At 56.9% G+C, this 21,634-nt stretch overlaps 1 protein-coding gene across 2 annotated transcripts in view; it reads left to right on the top strand.

Annotated features, from left to right (window-relative positions):
- Positions 1 to 21,634, top strand: part of LOC144941770 (nidogen-1-like) — a 114,695-nt gene that overhangs the window by 61,137 nt on the left and 31,924 nt on the right. For both annotated transcript variants that reach the window (XM_078868197.1, XM_078868198.1), the window contains exons 12-13: positions 3,500 to 3,634; positions 4,290 to 4,421. In XM_078868197.1, coding sequence (XP_078724323.1) covers positions 3,500 to 3,634; positions 4,290 to 4,421 — 267 coding nt within the window. The remainder of the gene's footprint in view (positions 1 to 3,499; positions 3,635 to 4,289; positions 4,422 to 21,634) is intronic.

Below are 21,634 nucleotides of genomic sequence, written 5' to 3'. Positions count from 1 at the left end.
CTCGCACTCGGCTTGGGCGCCGCCCTCGCACGGCAGAGCTCGCTGGAGAGTGATCTCGGAGGTAGCTCTAGGACATCCACCTCACCATGCTTACCCCGAGCTCTCATACTCTGATGGTGCATTGTCTTTGAGTTGTGCGCCTTTTGGCGTCATCTGGTCCAACACCATGTGAGACTAGGCTCTAAGGAAAGCTGTCTCGGGTGTGGACCAATCAACTTCAAGGACAGTGCATATATTATCAGAGTTATGTGTTTTGTTTGCATTATGACTGCAGGTATTGTGGTCTATGCAAACATGACTCCTCGTAAAAAAGGTGTCAGTTTTGTTGCCAGATAAAAGGGTAATAAAAACAATTATGACATCCACTTCGGCCGTCCTGTAAGACGACGGAGACGGGGCGGGGTGGGGGGGCGGCGGGGATGCAACGCTCTGCGAGAGACGCGTGTGACGACTCGACGTCGATGGGAATTCATTCGCGGGTGGGGGGCGGGGGCCGGGGGGGGAGGGGATTTACCAGCTATGTATCGTGAACATCTACAAGGTACAGCGACACGCATGCAGAATCACAGCCGCAGAATCTTTACTTAGACCGGAGGAGGAATCCGATGAGCTATGAAGCTCTTTGTGACAGATGTCCATTAGGGGGGATGTCAGCAGGTTACATGGGGGTGGGGGGTGTGGGGGAGGGGGTGGCGGGGGAGTGGAAGACGGACTGGGCAATAAATCAAAACAATCGTCCAGCTCAGCGCGGGCATTTGCCCCGAGGGTCAAAGGTCACCGTCATCACAATGAGGCCCTGTCAACACGATTCTGCCGGTTGCTTGGCGCGGCAAAAAATATATAATAAGAAGAATAATCTCTCTCCTCCCCCTCCCCCCATTGCCCCCCTCCACCCCGCCCCCTCCCCCGGAACTAAACAATAAATAAAATAACTCGAATACGAATCCCAGCTCCACTTTTTAAAATGCCAGCGGGATTTTTTTTTGTTTTTACATCGATGTCTGCTCGGTCCCTCTGCGGCTGAAACCCCGGGGGTGGCGTGGGGGGGAGGTGGAAAGAGAGCGATATATATTTATATATTTAATATTTATTTCTTCAAGTTCTGTTTTCACTGTCAGCGTGTCTGTGTGCGCGCGTGTGTGCGCGCGCGTGTGTGTGCGCGTGTTTGTGTGTGTGCGGGGAGCGGTGGTGTAGCGGTTAGCGCGCTGCGCTACGAACCCGGCGACACGGGTTCGATTCCCGCTCACGGCCAACACCAGTGACGATTATCTGAACCGGTCCTGGGCCTCCCCTAGGTCGACTCAGCCTCAAATTAGTACCTGGTGCGGTGTGTAAACATCGACACTGGGGAGACAAAGGCGGTCGTGCGTGGTGCTGGCCACCCACCCCCTCGTGTACCGTTGCGGCCTTCATAGATGCTCGCTAACAGCACTTGCCCCTACAGTCTGTTAGAGGCTGTACGGGGGGGGGGAGGGGGGGGAGCTCCCTGTTTGTTGAAGCCCATCGATTGGGGGTAGCAATGCACAAGCACGTGGCTTCTGTTATTATTCTCAATCTGCGTGTTCGATCGCCTGTCCCACTTTGGTCCGACGTGAGTGCGCGTGTTTCTGCGTGTCTCTGTGGTTGTTACTGCGCGCGCGCGTCTGTGTGCGCGTGTGTCTGTGCGCGTGTGTCTGTGTGCGCGTGTGTGTGTGCGCGTGTGTCTGTGTGCGCGTGTGTGTGTGCGCGTGTGTCTGTGTGCGCGCGTGTCTGTTTGCGCGTGTGTGTGTGTGTCTGTGTGCGCGTGTCTGTGTGCGCGTGTGTGTGTGCGCGTGTGTCTGTGTGCGTGTGTGCGTCTCTGGCTGAGCGGTCGCGCAGCGGTTAGCACGCCGTGCGACGAACCGGTCGACCCCCCGCCCCCCCCCCCGTTCGATACCCGCTCACGGCTTCCCCTCCCTGAACCGTTCCTGGGCCCCGCCTAGGTCGACTCGGCCTCGAATGAGCACCTGGGTGCCACGTGTTTTTTTTTTTAAACATCGCCAAAAAAGAACCCATCTCGGAGACAGGGGCGGCCTGAGCCCGGTGCTGTCCGCCCTCGTGTGCCACCGTGTCCCGCTCGCTCGCCACCCTTGCCCCGGCGGCCTCTGCACAGGCTACGAGGGGGATTCTAAACGTCTCTGCCGAGCGGCCGCGCAGCGTTCAGTGCGGTGCGCCGCTGGTCGAAACGCTCCCTCTCGCCGCACACGTTGATCGCGTTCGAGGGCCCTTTTGGTCAACTCAGCTCGAAATGATTGCCTGGCTCAGTGACAGAGAATTAAGTATGAGCCAGCAGTGAACTGCTCCCCACCACCCCCATTCCTCCCCTCCCTCCCTCTCCTCCATACCTCCCCTCCCTCCGTCTCCCCCCCCCGCATCATTCCCCCCTCGCATCCCTCCCCTACACCCCCCTCCATCTCTTCCCCCCCCCCCATTCATCCTCCCCTCCCTCCCGCTCCTCCATACCTCCCCTCCCTCCGTCTCCCCCCCCCCATCCCCCCCCCCTCGCATCCCTTCCCTACACCCCCCTCCATCTCTCCCCCCCCTTCCATTCATCCTCCCCTCCCTCCCTCTCCTCCATACCTCCCCTCCCTCCGTCTCTCCCCCCATTCCCCCCCTCGCATCCTTCCCCTACTCCCCCCCCTCCATCTCTCCTCCACCCCTTCCATTCATCCTCCCCTCCCTCCCACTCCTCCATACCTCCCCTCCCTCCGTCTCTCCCCCCATTCCCCCCCCTCCATCTCTCCCCATTCATCCTCCCTCCCTCTCCTCTCTCCCTCGTCGCCCTCCCTCCCTCCCCCCTCCCTCTCACTCCCCACCCGTGAGTTGACTCTCATGCAAAGGCGCTCAATGTAGGCAGCTTGTCCGAGTGTTGATGGCTGCTGGCTCTAAAGATCACTAGGCGAGTGGCGAATATTCGAAGCCGGTGCCGGGCTTCCCCGAGGTGGTCTCGGCCTTTAACGAGTACCCGGTGCAGTTTATCAACATCAGCACTGGGGAGGCTATGAAAGGTCCACTAAACAATCTGTATTTTATTTTACCAGGTAAGACCCCACTAAACTATCCATTGCTCTTTATCAGAAGCGACCAGGCCACAAATGGAAGCTCAACGAAGTGGCTTTTCGTCACGTGGAAATGTATCGCAGCAGCAAAATTCTCTAAACGCGTGTTCGTGGATAAATGTGGAGACAAATCCAAGCGACCACGGGGAGAGAAAGACATGCGGACTCCAAGTTTACAGGCGAACCCACGACCTCCTGTACACCAGGCGAGGTAGTCAACATCTCTCTCGGCAAAGGTGGCCACGCGTGTTTTTATTTTCTATACCCGGCCGCACCATCCCCTCGTGTGCCGCGTTACGCGCCCCCCCCCCATCACAGGCGCTGCTTACTCGCCAACACCACTTTTGCCCCCCGCGTTCTCTCTATGGCTGTGTTCGTGACGTTGTTCCGGGGTGGGTGGGTTGGGACCTTTGTCCGTGTAGACGAAGCGGACCAAAGCCCCTGCTACGACGGCACTCACGACTGCGACAGCAACGCGCAGTGCCGCCCAGGTCGGGGCGCCGACTTCACCTGCGAATGCGCCGCCGGCTTCACGGGAGACGGACGCGTTTGCTACGGTGAGGCCCACCCCCCCTCCACCCCCCCTCCACCCCCCCTCCCTCCACCCCCCTCTACCCCCCCTCCCTCTACCACCCCCCCTCCACCCCCCCCACCCCCCACCACCCCCCCCTCCACCCCCCCTCCCTCCACCCTCCTCCACCCCCCCCTCCCTCCACCCCCCTCCACCCCCCCTCCCTCCAACTCCCTCCACCCCCCCCCCACCCCCCCTCCACCCCCTCCACCCCCCTCCACCCCCCTCCACCCCCCTCCCTCCACCTCCCTCCACCCACCCTCCACCCCCCTCCACCCCCCTCCACCCCCCCTCCACGCCCCCATCCCCCTCCACCCCCCCACCCCCCACCACCCCCCACCACCCCCCTCCACCCCTCCTCCACCCACCCCACGACTCCCCCCCTAGCCCCAGCCCAGCCCCTGCCCCGCCCCCTAGCCCCAGCCCCGTTAACTAACTCGCCCGGTATGCAGGAGGTCGTGGGTTCGATCCCGACCCTGACGCCCGCTGCTGGACATTTTTGAGTTTCCGTGTTTCTCTCCTCGTGGTCGCGTGAATATTTCACCCCCTTCGTGGGTGCTGCTCGCTCACAGCACTTGCCCCAACCAGCCTGTTAAAAGGCCACGCGGGGGGATCTTTGTCTCTGTGTCTTTGTGCGCTAGACCAGGACGAGTGTGCGGAACACCCGGGCGGGCGCTGCGGGCCCCACGCTCGCTGCGTCAACCTCCCCGGCACCTTCCGCTGCGAGTGTGACGAGGGTCACGTCTTCTCCGACGACGGCCGCTCCTGCGTCCGTGAGTCACCGCACACCCCCCCCACCTCCTCTCCCCCCTTGCCCCGCGACGAGGTGGATCGCCCCCCCCCCCCCCCGCCCGACGCTGAGCACGCCACTTAGCCCGCGACGAGGTGAACGGCTGGGGAGAGGGGGGAGGGGGGCAGCTTAACCCCAGACGCACCAGCGGCCGCGACGAGAGGGTGGCACAACCCTCAGCTCACCTCGTCACCCGCGACGAGGAGGAGACTGGGGGCAACGTAACCCTCGCGAGCACCTGTGAAGTCCGGCACGGCACGCGAGGTGGTGGGTGGCCAGCAACGCACGCGCCCGGACGCCTTTGTCTCCCGAGTGGCGATGTTTACACAACGCATCAGCTGCTCATTCTGAGGCTGAGCCGACCTAGGGGAGGCCCAGTACCGGCTCAGATAAAACTGTCACCGGTGCCGGTGGCCGTGAGTTGGAATCGAACTCGGGTCGCCGGGTTCGCAAGCGCCCCCGAGTGCGTCCTGCGCGGAGATGGAGCCGTCCCCTTCATCCAGCAGTGGATAGCTCATGGCTCGTGCTTGCGGCTGCTGATAAGCGATGATTGACGGTGTCATAGCCTCGGCCGAGAGGTTTACGTTGGGACGACGCGGCCTTGAGACGTGAGAGATACGCCCGTAAGTGAAGCTGACGGTCAATGGCCTTCGACATGATTTGTTCCGGAAATTCAACGCAGACGCTGTTTTTGTTTATCTGTCATCAGCCAGGAGGCCTGTGACCAGTCCTCCCCCTGGCTGCCTCCAGTGACAAATGCACGCGTTCTCGGGATCACGACCCATCTGTTGAAGAACGATGGTCTTTCTCCCCCTGCTCATCCGTCTTTGTTCCTATCGCGGTGCGCTCATCTACTCGTTTGAGAGCGCGCACGCTTAGCGGTCCTGCCGTGGGGTCAAACGCGTGCCGGCTTAGGGTCGAACGGGGCACGTGGTACAGCTGGCAGGTGCCCGCCCGCCCTCTACACACACACTCCCCACTGCAGGACACCACACTGCACCGCACACACACACTCCACACTGCAGCCCACCACACTGCACCGCACACACACACTCCACACTGCAGCCCACCACACTGCACCGCACACACACACTCCACACTGCAGCCCACCACACTGCACCGCACACACACACTCCACACTGCAGCCCACCACACTGCACCGCACACACACACTCCACACTGCAGCCCACCACACTGCACCGCACACACACACTCCACACTGCAGCCCACCACACTGCACCGCACACACACACTCCACACTGCAGCCCACCACACTGCACCGCACACACACACTCCACACTGCAGCCCACCACACTGCACCGCACACACACACTCCACACTGCAGCCCACCACACTGCACCGCACACACACACTCCACACTGCAGCCCACCACACTGCACCGCACACACACTCCACACTCGTTCCCAACACACTGCACCGCACACACACTCCACACTGCAGCCCACCACACTGCACACACACACCCTCCACACTGCAGCCCACCACACTGCACCGCACACACACACACTCCACACTGCAGGCCACCACAACACACTGCACCGCACACAAACACACTCCACACTACAGGACACTACGCTACACTGCATTGCAGCACACGACACTGCAGCACACACACACACTCCACACTGCACCGCACACACACACTCCACACTGCAGGCCACACTGCACTGCACACACACACTCCACACTGCAGGACACTATGCTACACTGCACACACACACCCTCCACACTGCAGCACACCACACTGCAGCACACACACACTGCACCGCACACACACACCACAGTGCAGCACACCACACTGCAGCACACCACACTGCAGTACACACACCACACTGCAGAACACCACATTGCAGCACACACACACACACCACATTGCAGCACACCACACTGCAGCACACACACACACCACACTGCAGCACACACACCACACTGCAGCACACACACACACACACCACACTGCAGCACACACACTGCAGCACACACACACACACCACACTGCAGCACACCACACTGCAGCACACACACACACTCCACACTGCAGCACACCACACTGCAGCACACACTCCACACTGCAGCACACACGCACACAACACACTGCAGCACACACACACTGCAGCACACACACACTTCACACTGCACACACACACACACCACACTGCAGCACACCACACTGCAGCACACACGCACACACCACACTGCAGCACACCACACTGCACACTGCACACACACACACCACACTGCAGCACACCACACTGCACACACACACACACTCCACACTGCAGCACACACACACACTCCACACTGCAGCACACACACACCCTCCACACTGCAGCACACACACACACTCCACACTGCAGCACACCACACCACACTGCAGCACACACACACACACCACACTGCAGCACACACACACACTCCACACTGCGCGTCGTACGCACGGCCCAAGCAAGGGCCTCTGAGCCACCGCTCTGCACGTCCCAGCGACCGCTCGCCACGCTGGCACCAACGCCGAGACGCGGGCGCTCACAAACCGGGCGCCCGCGCTGCGCCAGCCGCATCTATTTATTTTTATATTTCCCCCAGCAGGAGCCATTTAGCCAGAGAGATTTAAATTAATGGGGATCCGCTAAAAACAACAACAGCAGCAGCAACAACAATAACAACTGTCTAATGTCTCTCTGTCCGCGCACTCGCTCTCTCCCTCTCTCGTTCTCTCGCTCCCTCGTTCTCTCGCTCCCTCATTCTCTCGCTCCCTCATTCTCCCGCTCCCTCATTCTCTCGCTCCCTCATTCTCTCGCTCCCTCGCTCCCTCATTCTCTCGCTCCCTCATTCTCTAGCTCCCTCATTCACTCGCTCCCTCATTCTCTCGCTCCCTCATTCTCTCGCTCCCTCGCTCCCTCATTCTCTCGCTCCCTCATTCTCTCGCTCCCTCATTCTCTCGCTCCCTCATTCTCTCGCTCCCTCATTCTCTCGCTCCCTCATTCACTCGCTCCCTCATTCACTCGCTCCCTCATTCTCTCGCTCCCTCATTCTCTCGCTCCCTCATTCACTCGCTCCCTCATTCTCTCGCTCCCTCATTCACTCGCTCCCTCATTCTCTCGCTCCCTCATTCACTCGCTCCCTCATTCTCTCGCTCCCTCATTCTCTCGCTCCCTCATTTTCTCGCTCCCTCATTCACTCGCTCCCTCATTCTCTCCCTCCCTCATTCTCTCGCTCCCTCGCTCCCTCATTCTCTCCATCCCTCATTCTCTCGCTCACTCGCTTCCTCATTCTCTTCCTCCCTCATTCTCTCACTCATTCGCTCTCTCATTCTCTCGCTCCCTCATTCTCTCGCTCCCTCGCTCCCTCATTCTCCCGCTCCCTCATTCTCTCGCTCCCTCATTCTCTCGCTCCCTCATTCTCTCGCTCCCTCATTCTCTCGCATCCCTCATTCTCTCGCTCCCTCATTCTCTCGCTCCCTCGCTCCCTCATTCTCCCGCTCCCTCATTCTCTCGCTCCCTCATTCTCTCGCTCCCTCATTCTCCCGCTCCCTCATTCTCCCGCTCCCTCATTCTCTCACTCCCTCATTCTCTCGCTCCCTCATTCTCTCGCTCCCTCATTCTCTCGCTCCCTCATTCTCTCGCTCCCTCGCTCCCTCATTCTCCCGCTCCCTCATTCTCTCACTCCCTCATTCTCTCACTCCCTCATTCTCTCGCTCTCTCGCTCCCTCATTCTCTCGCTCCCTCATTCTCTCGCTCCCTCGCTCCCTCATTCTCCCGCTCCCTCATTCTCCCGCTCCCTCATTCTCTCACTCCCTCATTCTCTCGCTCCCTCATTCTCTCGCTCCCTCATTCTCTCGCTCCCTCATTCTCTCGCTCCCTCGCTCCCTCATTCTCCCGCTCCCTCATTCTCTCACTCCCTCATTCTCTCACTCCCTCGCTCCCTCATTCTCTCACTCCCTCATTCTCTCGCTCCCTCATTCTCCCGCTCCCTCATTCTCTCACTCCCTCATTCTCTCGCTCTCTCGCTCCCTCATTCTCTCGCTCCCTCATTCTCTCGCTCCCTCATTCTCTCGCTCTCTCGCTCCCTCATTCTCTCACTCCCTCATTCTCTCGCTCCCTCATTCTCTCGCTCTCTCGCTCCCTCATTCTCTCGCTCCCTCATTCTCTCGCTCCCTCGCTCCCTCATTCTCTCACTCATTCGCTCTCTCATTTTCTCGCTCCCTCATTCTCTCGCTCCCTCATTCTCTCGCTCCCCTCGCTCCCTCATTTTCTCGCTCCCTCATTCTCTCGCTCCCTCATTCTCTCGCTCCCTCATTCTCTCACTCATTCGCTCTCTCATTTTCTCGCTCCCTCATTCTCTCGCTCCCTCATTCTCTCGCTCCCTCGCTCCCTCATTCTCCCGCTCCCTCATTCTCTCGCTCCCTCATTCTCTCGCATCCCTCATTCTCTCACTCCCTCATTCTCTCGCTCCCTCATTCTCTCGCTCCCTCATTCTCTCGCTCCCTCATTCTCTCGCTCCCTCATTCTCTCGCTCCCTCATTCTCTCGCTCCCTCATTCTCTCACTCCCTCATTCTCTCGCATCCCTCATTCTCTCACTCCCTCATTCTCTCGCTCCCTCATTCTCTCGCTCCCTCATTCTCTCGCTCCCTCATTCTCTCGCTCCCTCATTCTCTCGCTCCCTCATTCTCTCGCTCCCTCATTCTCTCACTCCCTCATTCTCTCGCTCCCTCATTCTCTCGCTCCCTCATTCTCTCGCTCCCTCATTCTCTCGCTCCCTCATTCTCTCGCTCCCTCATTCTCTCGCTCCCTCATTCTCTCGCTCCCTCGCTCCCTCATTCTCCCGCTCCCTCATTCTCTCACTCCCTCATTCTCTCACTCCCTCATTCTCTCGCTCCCTCGCTCCCTCATTCTCCCGCTCCCTCATTCTCTCACTCCCTCATTCTCTCGCTCCCTCATTCTCTCGCTCCCTCATTCTCTCGCTCTCTCATTCTCTCGCTCCCTCATTCTCTCGCTCCCTCATTCTCTCGCTCCCTCATTCTCTCACTCCCTCATTCTCTCGCTCCCTCATTCTCTCGCTCCCTCATTCTCTCGCTCCCTCATTCTCTCGCTCCCTCATTCTCTCGCTCCCTCATTCTCTCGCTCCCTCATTCTCTCGCTCCCTCGCTCCCTCATTCTCCCGCTCCCTCATTCTCTCACTCCCTCATTCTCTCACTCCCTCATTCTCTCGCTCCCTCATTCTCTCGCTCTCTCGCTCCCTCATTCTCTCGCATCCCTCATTCTCTCGCTCCCTCATTCTCCCGCTCCCTCATTCTCTCACTCCCTCATTCTCTCACTCCCTCATTCTCTCGCTCCCTCATTCTCTCGCTCTCTCGCTCCCTCATTCTCTCGCATCCCTCATTCTCCCGCTCCCTCATTCTCTCGCTCCCTCATTCTCTCGCTCCCTCATTCTCTCGCTCCCTCATTCTCTCGCTCCCTCGCTCCCTCATTCTCCCGCTCCCTCATTCTCTCACTCCCTCATTCTCTCACTCCCTCATTCTCTCGCTCCCTCATTCTCTCGCTCTCTCGTTCCCTCATTCTCTCGCATCCCTCATTCTCTCGCTCCCTCATTCTCTCGCTCCCTCGCTCTCTCGCCGAGGTCTCCCCGCCGGCAGATGGTCGCTGGACTTGTCTCCCAGCGCCCGCGATTGCCCTGCAGGCTCCGACGTCTTTGAGGAACCTTAAACATGTTTTGAGACGGTGAAGAATGTGTGAGGAGCGCTCTGCTATCCCACCCTGGGACCTTCATTATCATGCTTTATTGTACTTCTTCCTCCGCGCTTGAGCAACTGAGGAAATTACAACTCCTCTCTAATTGCCCACACTTTCGTCTCGCGTGAACAGCTTGCGCCGGGAATGGGGAGGTCCAATCGTGGGATTCACGGCGTGGGACGGCGTGGGGTGGTGTGGGATGGGGTGGAGTGGTGTGGGATGGTGTGGGGTGGTGTGGGATGGGGTGGAGTGGTGTAGGATGGAGTGGGGTGGTGTGGGGTGGTGTGGGATGGGATGGTGTAGGGTGGTGTGGGGTGGTCTGGGGTGGTGTGGGGTGGTGTGGGATGGTGTGGGATGGTGTGGGGTGGGATGGTGTTGGATGATGTGGGATGGTGTGGGGTGGTGTGGGGTGGTCTGGGGTGGTGTGGGATGGTGTGGGGTGGTGTGTGATGGTGTGGGGTGGTGTGTGATGGTCTGGGGTGGTGTGGGATGGTGTGGGGTGGTGTGGGGTGGTCTGGGGTGGTGTGGGATGGTGTGGGGTGGTGTGTGATGGTGTGGGGTGGTGTGTGATGGTCTGGGGTGGTGTGGGATGGTGTGGGGTGGTGTGGGGTGGTCTGGGGTGGTGTGGGATGGTGTGGGGTGGAGTGAGATGGTGTGGGGTGGTGTGAGGTGGTGTGGGATGGGATGGTGTGGGTGGTGTGGGGTGGTGTGAGGTAGTGTGGGGTGGTGTGGGGTGGTTAGGGATGGAGTGGGATGGTGTAGGATGATGTGGGGTGGAGTGGGATGGGGTGGGTGGTGTGGGGTGGAGTGGGATGGCATGGAATGGCGTGGGACGAGCAAGGGGAGTGGAGGAGTGGATGTGTAACGCACGGGACAAAGAGGGACGGTAACGCATCGACGCGGTGAGGCGGTGCGGGGTGGGTGGCGCGCCTGCGGTGGGAGCGACGCCCGTTCCTGTTTTCTCAGGTGGGTTTGTGCAGCTGCCTGGCGGTCAGTCGCTGTGTGGTGTCTCCGGTGCGAGGTGTCGCGACTGTGGTTCAAATTAAACTCCTCCTCCTCTTCCCCTTCCCCCCTCCTCCCTTGCTCCGTTCTCCTCCTCGTCCCCCTCATCTCCCTCCCTCCTTCCCCCCGGACCCCCTGACCCCCTCCCTCTTCCACCCGCCACCCGCCCTCCTTCAAAGTACTGCCCAGTTAAAACTTCACCCAACAACTCACCGAGCGGCCTTGAGCTCCGCGCGTGTTAAATGGAATCTCAGTCCACACAATCGAAGGAGAGAGAGAGAGAAAAAAGGATCGTGGTCCTTGGCCCGACCTACTGTGTATTTATTTATGTTTTAACTTCCCATCGTAACGTTCACTCTCAAACATGTGCTTCTCTCTCCCATTCGGTGTCGGTTTTTTTTTATTTTTACACCTAAAACTTTTTTGATCATGCATCACCACCACCCCCCCTTGCCCCCCCCCCCCACCCATGTGGCTTTGCCCAATGTTAATCTTAACCCCGAGGAGATGACCTGGCCTAACGTTTGGTCGCTGGACAAGAGGTCACGCAACGGGGGAGATAGGGAACAAACATATCTCAATAATTCACGCGCGTCAATTCGGTATCGGACCCCCCACCAGTTGATACGGGACGCCCTTAAAGCTCAACGAAAACGATTGTTTTGACCAGGTGCAAGGCCCCACTGAGCTGTGTAGCTCTATTACAGAAGCGACCCGGACCATCGCCAATGGTAGCTCAACGAAGAAGTGGCTTAGCCTCGCGTGGACATTCTTTTTTTTTTCAGCCAAATACTCTACAGCGGGTGACGTTGATTATACATGTGGAAGGTGGGGGGGGGGAAACCCGGAGGGACCCGGAGAAAAATCCACGCGACCATGGGGAGAGAGAGAGAGACACGCTAACCCCAAATATACAGCAGGCGTCAGGTTCAAGATCGAACCCACGACCTCCTGCATACCAGGCGAGGTAGTTAACATTTCCTAGCCACCGTGATAATGATGAGAGAGAGAGAGGCACGCAAACTCCAAATATACAGCAGCGTCAGGGTCGAGATCGAACCCACGACCTCCTGTATACCAGGCGAGGTAGTTAACATCTCGCCAAGCATAACGGATTGGGAAACAACACGACTGTGATTTATTTTCTTCCAGAAACCGTTCTGAGGTTGTTCTACTGACAATCTGACCGCACCTCAAGTCCGCGGTGCTTTTCCTTTCCGCCTACAGCGCTGAGCCAGTTGCGGACATTCCACGTTTCTGTGGCAGGAGGCGAGCCTATCTGTACGGCCAACACGCTGTTGATTCCCCCTCTCGCCCCCACCACCCACGAATGCGTCGAGGAGTTGAACTCGTAGCCTTTGCGTTTGCCGGCCGCTGGCTCGCTCCGCCGCTGAGGCGCCCTTTGGCGGCACCAGGAAGGTGGCGCTGGCAAGCCGAGACCCATGCAGCGCCTCCCCTTGCCTGCCCGCTTGCTCGGATGAATAGAAAACATATATTACTCTGACATCCCTCCTGTAGGCGATGGTAACAACAACAACAATCTAAATTGTTTTGCCAGGAGATGTAAATCAACGTGTGCAAAAAGGCACTCGACTTATTCTTCACATGCACTACTTTGATTTTAAAAAACAGAAATATATATGCGTCGTTTCAGGCAATGGTTCTTTTTCATGAGAAAAAAAATCGCACGTGATTTTGAAAAAAAGTAATAATACTTTTAATGTATTTGTCAATCCACTTGTGGACGAAGGCCTCTCCATGCAATATCTCCTGTGGGTGTTGTTTGACCATACTTCTCCACGCTGGTTTAATGCGGTTAGGTGAGAGGGGGGTAGGGTGGCAACAAGGACTAGGGTCAGAGGTCACCCGGACACTGACGTTTGAATCTAGAATCTTTATTTATACTGGAGGAATCCGCTGACCTTCAGGGCTCCTTTTTACAGATGTCCGGTAATGTTTGACCGTGGCCGGGAATCGAACTCGGGGTCATCGGGAGCGCCAGTCGCTCCGCCCGACGGAGGCTTTCAAAACAGCGGTGGGCACAACGGGCAAAACGCGACGGTCTGTCGACATGGACGGGAACGCAATTCCGTTCGAGCAAAGGCGAAATTGCTAAATTCACATCGGAATGCACGGCACTCCCGAGTGAAGCGTCAATGCAGATCCGTTGCACGAGTCGTTGCTGTCAAACGCAGCGAACGGGAAGAGAAGTGCAGAAGCCGTTGAGTTTAATTGCATTCGGAATTGGGGGGAGGAGGGGGGCGGAGAGGTGGTGAGTGTTTATAATAATAATAAAATGTTAAATCATAGTCTGTTGGAAATGGCCTCAAGGTGCAATGTGGGATGCAAAGATATTCCAAGAGATTGGACTGTGACAATATTTTTTGGGGAAGTGTGATGGATGAAAACTGTTATTAACTCCCCGGAAGAGAAAAATGTAATCTGAAAGCGAGTGTCGGAATTTCACGCCTATCTCTATGGCTGTAAAAAAAATATATAACGATTGTCATTATTATTATTATTCATGCAGTGTGGGAAATGAGACCGTGTCAGATGAAGAGGGGGCAGTTCCACGTGTCACACTTCAACAGCGCTCTCTAAAGCATTACGAATATCGCCAATGCATTGTTGGCACCTGTAAAAAATATCTGTTGTAAAATCCACGTGTCACACTTCAACAGCGCTCTCTAAAGCATTACGAATATCGCCAATGCGTTGTTGGCACGTGTAAAATATATCTGTTGTAAAATCATGGCAACGTTGAACTTTCACGGCCCAATACCTCGAGTCGTAATTTTTGTTTCTGTTGGGTTAGGCCGTCGTGTAAACGGAAGAAAAAATACATGTGTCGTGAAACCCTCCTCCACCCAACACAGCGGCCAATTAATAATAATCTCGAGTCGAGATCTCGGCTGCTGCGAACAGCCTGACGATGCTGGTTGTAGTCTCCAGCAGAAACGTCCGCGCAACTCCCAATGCAAACGTCGTGAAAGTCATCCCCACAACAACAGCAGCAACACCCGGTAGTAGTCCGTAGTGAGATGTTAACTACCTCGCCCGGTACACGGGAGGTCGTGGGTTCGATCCCAACCCTCACTCCTGCTGTATTTTGGAGTTTGTGCGTCTCTCTCCCCGTGGTCGCGTGGATTTTTGTCCGGGTCCTGCAGTTTTTCCCTCCACATTTATGATCAACGTCACGCGTTTAGAGCGTTTGACTGCCGTACATTTCCACGTGATAAGCCACTTCGTTGAGTCTATCAGCTGTGGCCAGATCGCTCCTGAAAAGGAGCTATGCAGCTCAGTAGGGCCTTACCTGTTGAAATAAAAAAACATAGTTTAGCAGTCGGGTGCTGCTGAAGAAGTGATACATCCACCGCGGTTGATTCCCGTGACACCTTGATTAACAATTCATTGGCGGTGACAATGAATTGTCGGGTGGTGGAGGAGGAGAGGGAAGGTTGCGATTCGTAACAACAATGTTTGCCGTAGAGCCACCGCCACTAACCTGTTGGCTAACCCAAGAACAACTCACGGATCGCCTGCGTTTCAAGCAAAACAGTGAACCGTGGGACGGGAAGGAGAAAGACGACTTTGCAGCCCTCCCCCTGCCCCCCCTCCTTGATGTAAACAAACGCAATTAACTCGCTTGCCCGCTACAAAACCCCAACAAACAAAACGGACAAACAAACCGGCCGACCGATCTAAAACCGGCCGCTTGCTCGCTAAAAGTTCGACTTCCGCTCAAACGTCAAAGGGAGCGGCGGCCGTGATGTGGGGGGAAGGGGGCTCCGGTGTTCGCGTGACGGCACCACTCGGAGGAAATTGCCGTGGCGCTATTTTTGGTATCCCGCGAGCGCGTGTGTGCTTGCGTGCGCGTGTGTGCGTGTGTATGCGTGTGTGTATGCGTGCGTGTGCGCGTGTGTGTATGCGTGTGTGTGTGTGCGTGTGTATGCGTGTGTGTGCGTGGCGTGTGCGTGTGTGCGTGCGTATGCGTGTGTGTGTGTGTGCATGTGTGCGCGTGTGTGTGCGTGCGTGTGTGTACGTGCGCGTACACACACTGGGTTTAACCAGGCTGGATTGTGTGAGGAGCTCACAAGTCCTTGAAAGATCTGGGCAAAGTCCCATCAGTGAGCTCCTCCGGCAGGCAAGGCTGCGTTGGCTGGGTCATGTAGCCCGCATGCCCAGCCACCGCATGCCTAAACAGCTTTTGTTCGGCCGGATCGAGGGGGCTAAACGGGCGCGGCACGGGCTAGAAAAGAGATGGAGTGATGTGGTACAGGAGGACGTGGAGCTGAGTGGACTTGCCGATGACTGGTACCAGCGGTGTCAAGATCGGCCTCAGTGGAGGAGGCTCGTGAAGGACGCTACTGGGCAGTTGGAGGCAGTCGCCCTCCAACAACAATGGAGGGTGGAGAAGCGACGCTCACAACAACGAGCGGAGCGCCGGGTGGCTAAAGCACAGCAAGTTGGCACAGTAGGGGGCACAGGTGGTGCATCAGCCACTCATCTCGGTCATCTCGGTCAGTCGACCCGTGGCACCTGGGTCTGCCCCGTGACCTCCTGTCAGCGGGCGTTCGACACTTCACGTGGCCTCAGGGTGCACATGGCCTGGCACAAGCGTCGTGGTGACGTCACCGCCACTTAGTGGCGAATGGCGGTTGTTGTACGTGCGCGTGCGTGCGTGTGTGTGGGGAGCGGTAGTTTGGCGGTTAGCGCGCTGCGCTATGAACCCGGCGACCCGGGTTCGATTCCCGCTCACGGCCAACACCAGTGACGATTATCTGAACCGGTCCCGGGCCTTCCCTAGGTCGACTCAGCCTCAAATGAGTACCTGGTGCGGTGTGTAAACATTGCCACTAGGGAGACAAAGGCGGTCGGGCGTGGTGCTGGCCACCCACCCCCTCGTGTGCCGTTCCGGCCTTCATAGGTGCTCGCTAACAGCACTTGCCCCTACAGTCTGTTAAGGCTATACGGGGGATCTTTATCTTTGTGCGTGTGTGTGCGAGTGTATGCGTGTGTGTGCTTGCGTGCGTGTGCGTGTAGGGGAGTGGTGGCGCAGCGGTCGACGCGCTGCGCTACGAACCCGGGGAACCCGAGTTCGATTCCCCCGGCTCACGTCCTGCACCAAACATCGGTGGCGATTAATCGAACCGGTCCTGGGCCTGTACTAAGGTCGACTCGGCCTCTAAACGAGTACCTGTTGCGTTGTGCAAACATCGTCACTGGGGAGACAAAGGCGGCCGGGCGTGGTGTTGGCCACCCACCCCCTCGTGTGCCGTGCCGACCTTCATAGCTGCTTGCTAAGATCACTTGCCCCAGCAGTCTTGTTAAGGCTACACGGGGGATCTTTGTCTCTGTGCGTGGGTGTGCGCGCGGTGGGGGCGTGTGAGCGCGTGAGTGAGTGACCGGTTAAATGTTCTCAAGGTTCCTCGCGTGCGACCCTTTGAGACAAGAAGTTGCAGTGAGTTGGTGGCCTCGGTCCGGTCGTCAATGTTGGCCCCATCTTTGTAATTAAATTTCCCACCTCGTTATTAAAGGCCCCACCTCATTATTCAAGGTCCCACCTCTTCTTTAAAGGCCACCACGTGTCTTTTTTTTGCGTAGCTTTCGAGCGACGCTTCAGCCTGGCTCGACGTCTCAGAGCCACGGCCATTTACGAATTGCATCATCATCGTCGTCACTTTCGTTGTGCGCGGTCGATAAAATCAGTACTGACTAGTTTTTTTTTTTTGGGGGGGGGGATCAGAAGCGGCTGCACGGATATGAACCGTGTCTGATCGCCCTCCCCGCGTTCTAGCTGAGAGCAGTCGGCACTCACCCCCCACACCCCAACCCCCACCAGCGGTCTCCCTAATAGCCGCGATGACAAATGCTCTTGAGAGCCATCCATCGGCGATTCGTCACGTTTCTCCTGAAAGCAGAGGTGACATTTTTCTCCCCACTTAGATTTTTTCCCGTCTGTCTGTCCTTAACGTCCATCATTTAAAATATATATATCCTTGCTTAGTGTGCCTTTTCCGTGACTATCGCCTCTCTTATGCGCCCCCCCCCCTCTCTTTACCATGTCCGTTAAAGAGCCGTGTTGCCTCTCGCTCTCTCGCTCGCTCGCTCAATCGACCGCTTGGGCGTACCCCAGTGGACGCTTTTGTGTTTTTGAAGTCTTCATTTTTCATTTTTTAAAAAAGTATATAATAACGTTTACAAAAAAATGCTTTCTGTCAACAGCGGCAGTGAGCTGCTTGTTCGGTTTTTTTTTTCTTTACGGCTCGCGAGGATTACTGCTGTCTCTCGCTCGCACGGAGCACGGAGCGAGCGAGCGGGTTGCTGGGGATGAGTCCGTCCCGTTCCATCTGTCTCGCCACTTTCTCCCTCCGTCTCATCGCTCCGCTTAGTGGCGTTTTTTTGTTGTTGTTCTGTTGCGGTCATTTTTGTGAACTCTGTGGTTCGTTCATTGCACGGCCTCCTGTAGACCTCGCCTGGTGTGCAGGAGGTCGTGGGTTCGATCCCGACCCTGACGCCTGCTGCTGTATATTTGGAGTTTGCGGTCTCTCTCTCTCCCCGTGGTCGCGTGGATTTTTCTCCGGGTTCTCTGGTTTTTCCCTCCACATTTAGAAATGTCCACGTGATGATAAGCCACTTTCGTTGAGCTGTCATGTGTGGCCAGGTCGCCTCTGAAAAAGAGCTACATAACTCAGTCGGTCATACCTGGTAAAATAAAATAAATAGTTTAATTTAAATTGTTTTAGATTTACAAAGGCAAAGGTTCAGCCCTGCGCTTGCTTTCTCGTGCCGCTGCCGGCCAAAGGGGTTCTTAACTCGAAGGAGTTGCACAAAGCTCCTGTTCGAATGTATTTTGCCTACTCTTCCCGTGCTGGACAGATTTTCGTGGATAGATGTGCGAGTGCCCATTCCTTACCCCACCGAACGCGACCTGCAGATCGACTTGACCGTTCTGCAGGGGGAGTTATTCTTCCACTGCCACGCCGGGAGATAAAACCGAACCCTCTCATCTCTTTCTATCTCTCTCTCTCTCTCTCATCTGCCTCTCTCCCTCCTCTCTACTCTCATCTCTCTCTCTTTTTTTTACGATCAGTGGAAACAAGAAGATGCTCGGTGTAGTCGGCACTTTGCTTCGTTCATCATTTCGTATTTTTTTTTATGCTTTGCGTTATGTAACCACCCCCCTCTCGCTCACTCTCTCTCTCTCCCTCTCTCTCTACTCTCCCCCCTCCGACCCCTCCCCAATCGCTCTCTCTCGCTCTCTCTCTCTCTGTTGTTTTTGTATATAAAAAAAATTCCCCCAGTACCACAAATTTTACAGTCGAGTTTCCCGCAGTTGGGGAAATTGCATAGGTCAACCCACCCGCAGTGCAATGGATAAGCCTCGCCCTGAGAGGATCACCTAAATGATCATGGTGCCACCCTTGTGCTCTCTCTATCTCTCTAACCCTGCCTTGTCAGAATAAATATGCCGACGGAACGCCTCTGTCTCACGTTCGTCTTTCCACGTAAAAAATAAATTGAAAGTATAGAAGTATGCATTTTTTGATCCATCCCATCAGTCGCGCGGCCTTCCGGGAGCGCATCTTTTTAGCTGCATCAGTTTAACAGACGCCCACATTCTCTCTCTCTCTCTCTGCCCTCTCATCTCTCCTTCTCTCGACTTTGACAAATCCGGTGGCTTCAAGCAATCCACGGGGCATCGATCGTTTGCGCTGCCGACGCTTTGCACATCTCGTCCCCTTGACGAGTGGCAGAGTAGTGGGGGGGGGGGGGGGCTGGGTGAGGATTAAACCCAGGTGCGTTTAATTTCAAGTGGGGATGTCGCGCCGCGCGTTTGTGTCTCTGCGAAACGTTCCTGCGTGGTGGTGGCGGCTGCACCACAAGTCGTGGACTGTGCCGGTGCACGCGTGGATGTTGTTGTTGTTTCTCTCTCTCTCCAGGTCCTCCACTTTGTGTATGACAACGAGTTCATGAGCTAAGGGGCCGATGGCGAGGGCTGAGGCTGCGGCTGCAGCTGTTGCTGCGGCGGCTGCTGCGGTTCCTGCTGCTGTTGCTATGACTGTGGTTGCTGCTGTTGCTATGGCTCCGGTTGCTGCTGTGGCTGCTGCGGCTGCTGCTGTTGCTAAGGCTGCGGTTGCTGCTGTGGCTGCGGCTGCTGCTGTTGCTTAGGCTGCGGTTGCTGCTGCGGCTGCTGCGGTTGCTGTTGCTATGGCTGTGGTTGCTGCTGTTGCTGCTGCGGCTGCTGCTGTTGCTATGACTGCGGTTGCTGCTGCGGCTGCTGCTGTTGCTGTGGCTGTGGTTGCTGCTGTTGCTGCTGCGGCTGCTGCTGTTGCTATGGCTGCTGTTGCTGCTGCTGCTGTTGCTATGACTGCTGTTGCTTCGGCTGCTGCTGTTGCTATGGCTGCGGCTGCTGCGGCTGCTGCGGCTGCTGTTGCTTTGGCTGCGGTTGCTGCTGTTGCTGCGGCTGCTGTGGCTGCTGCTGTTGCTATGGCTGCGGTTGCTGCTGTTGCTACTGCTGCTGCTGCAACAACGGCATTCCCATACAACCCGTTATGAGGTTGCTGTAGCAAGTTGGCGTGCTGCAACTAAACTAGCCCAACTGTGTTCGCGTGGGGACCTCTCTCCCTGACAAAAACGGCATAAAGGGTCGACGTTTCGGGCAAGCGGCCCCTCATCTCGACAGCACGCGGCCGTGTTGCGGGCATCTCGGGCTGTGTCTGACACGTGCACCAGCTCGATGCGCCGATTTTATTTTTCCGCGCGAACGAGAGACGCGGTTGAGTTTGCTCCTCTCGGCGACCGTGAAAACGTGCGGCGTGGAGTGGAAATCAGAGCGGCACGCACGCAGAGGAGAGATTAAACCCGCAGCATGATTTGTGTGCGTGTGTGCGTGCGTGTGTGCGTGCGTGTGTGCGTGCGTGTGTGCGTGCGTGTGTGTGTGTGTGCGTGTGTGTGTGCGCGTCTGCGTGTGTGTGCCTGTGTGTGCGTGCGTATGTGTGCCTGTGTGTGCGTGCGTGCGTGTGCCTGTGTGTGCGTGCGTGTGTGCGTGTGTGCGTGCGTGTGTGTGCGTGCGTGTGTGCGTGTGTGTGCGTGCGTGTGCCTGTGTGTGCGTGCGTGTGTGCGTGTGTGCGTGCCTGTGCGTGCGTGCGTGTGTGTGTGTGCGTGAGTGTGCGCGTCTGCGTGCGTGCGTGTGCGTGTGTGCGCGTGTGTTCGCTAACATCACTTGCCCCTACAGTCTGTTAAGGCTATATGGGGGATCTTTATCTGTGCGTGTGGTCGGGTGGCCGCCGATGGGTCGGCCGCGTGGCGGTGCCGGCAGTGCGCTGCCGGCACCGCCGCCACTCGAAGTGTTCACCTGGCGACCCGGTGGGGGTGGGGGAGGTAATGCGCACGGGGCAGAGATTTGTGAGCTTCTCTCTCGCCGCTGATTGGCTGTGGTTGTTGTGATTTGCTGCGTGGTTGATGTGGTCGTTGTGGTTGTCGCTCGTTGGCAAATGTTCATCGGCGGCTGGGAGGAGATGGGGGGTGGAAGCAGAATGAGTCAGGGCCCGCTGATGGTTAAACAAACTCAATTCGCTCAAAAAAAGATCCCCCGTGTAGCCTTAACAGCCTCTTGGGGCAAGTGCAGTTAGCGAGCACCTATTGAAGGCCGGCACGGCACACGAGGGGGTGGGTGGCCAGCAACACACCCAGCCGCCTTTGTCTCCCCAGTGGCGATGTTTACACACCGGGTACTCATTTAAGGCTGAGTGGACCTAGGGAAGGAGGCCGAGGACCGGTTCAGATAATCGTCACCGGCGTTGACCGTGAGCGGGAATCGAACTCGGATCGCCGGGTTCGTAGCGCAGCGCGCGCTAACCGCTGAGACTACAAAGGCGCACACACAGAAACCTGCACACACACAGACACCTAAACATACACAAACACCTACACACACACACCTACACACACACACACACAGACACCTACACACACACACAAACACCTGCACACAGACACATACACACACACACCTGCACACACACACAGACACCTACACACAGACACCTACACACACACAGACACCTACACACACACACTAGCGCACACACACAAACACCTGCACACACACACAGACACCTGCACACACACAGACACCTGCACACACACAAACACCTACACACACACAAACACCTACACACACACAAACACCTACACACACACAGACACCTGCACACACACACAGACACCTGCACACACACACGGGCGCACACGTGGCACCGCCAACCTCCCGTTTCCCAACTCTGTTGACCGAACGAGGTGAACATTTCACAAAGTGCCCTCGGATCTTCTCCCGACCCTGACGCCTGCTGTATATTTGGAGTTTGCGGTGTCTCTTTCTCTCTCCCCGCGTTCGCGTGGATTTTTCTCCGGGTCCTCCGGGTTTTCCCTCCGCATTTG

Source organism: Lampetra fluviatilis, chromosome 25 (genome assembly GCF_964198595.1).
Source record: "Lampetra fluviatilis chromosome 25, kcLamFluv1.1, whole genome shotgun sequence".
Lineage (NCBI taxonomy): Eukaryota > Metazoa > Chordata > Hyperoartia > Petromyzontiformes > Petromyzontidae > Lampetra > Lampetra fluviatilis.
This window is presented reverse-complemented; position numbering and strand designations above follow the sequence as displayed.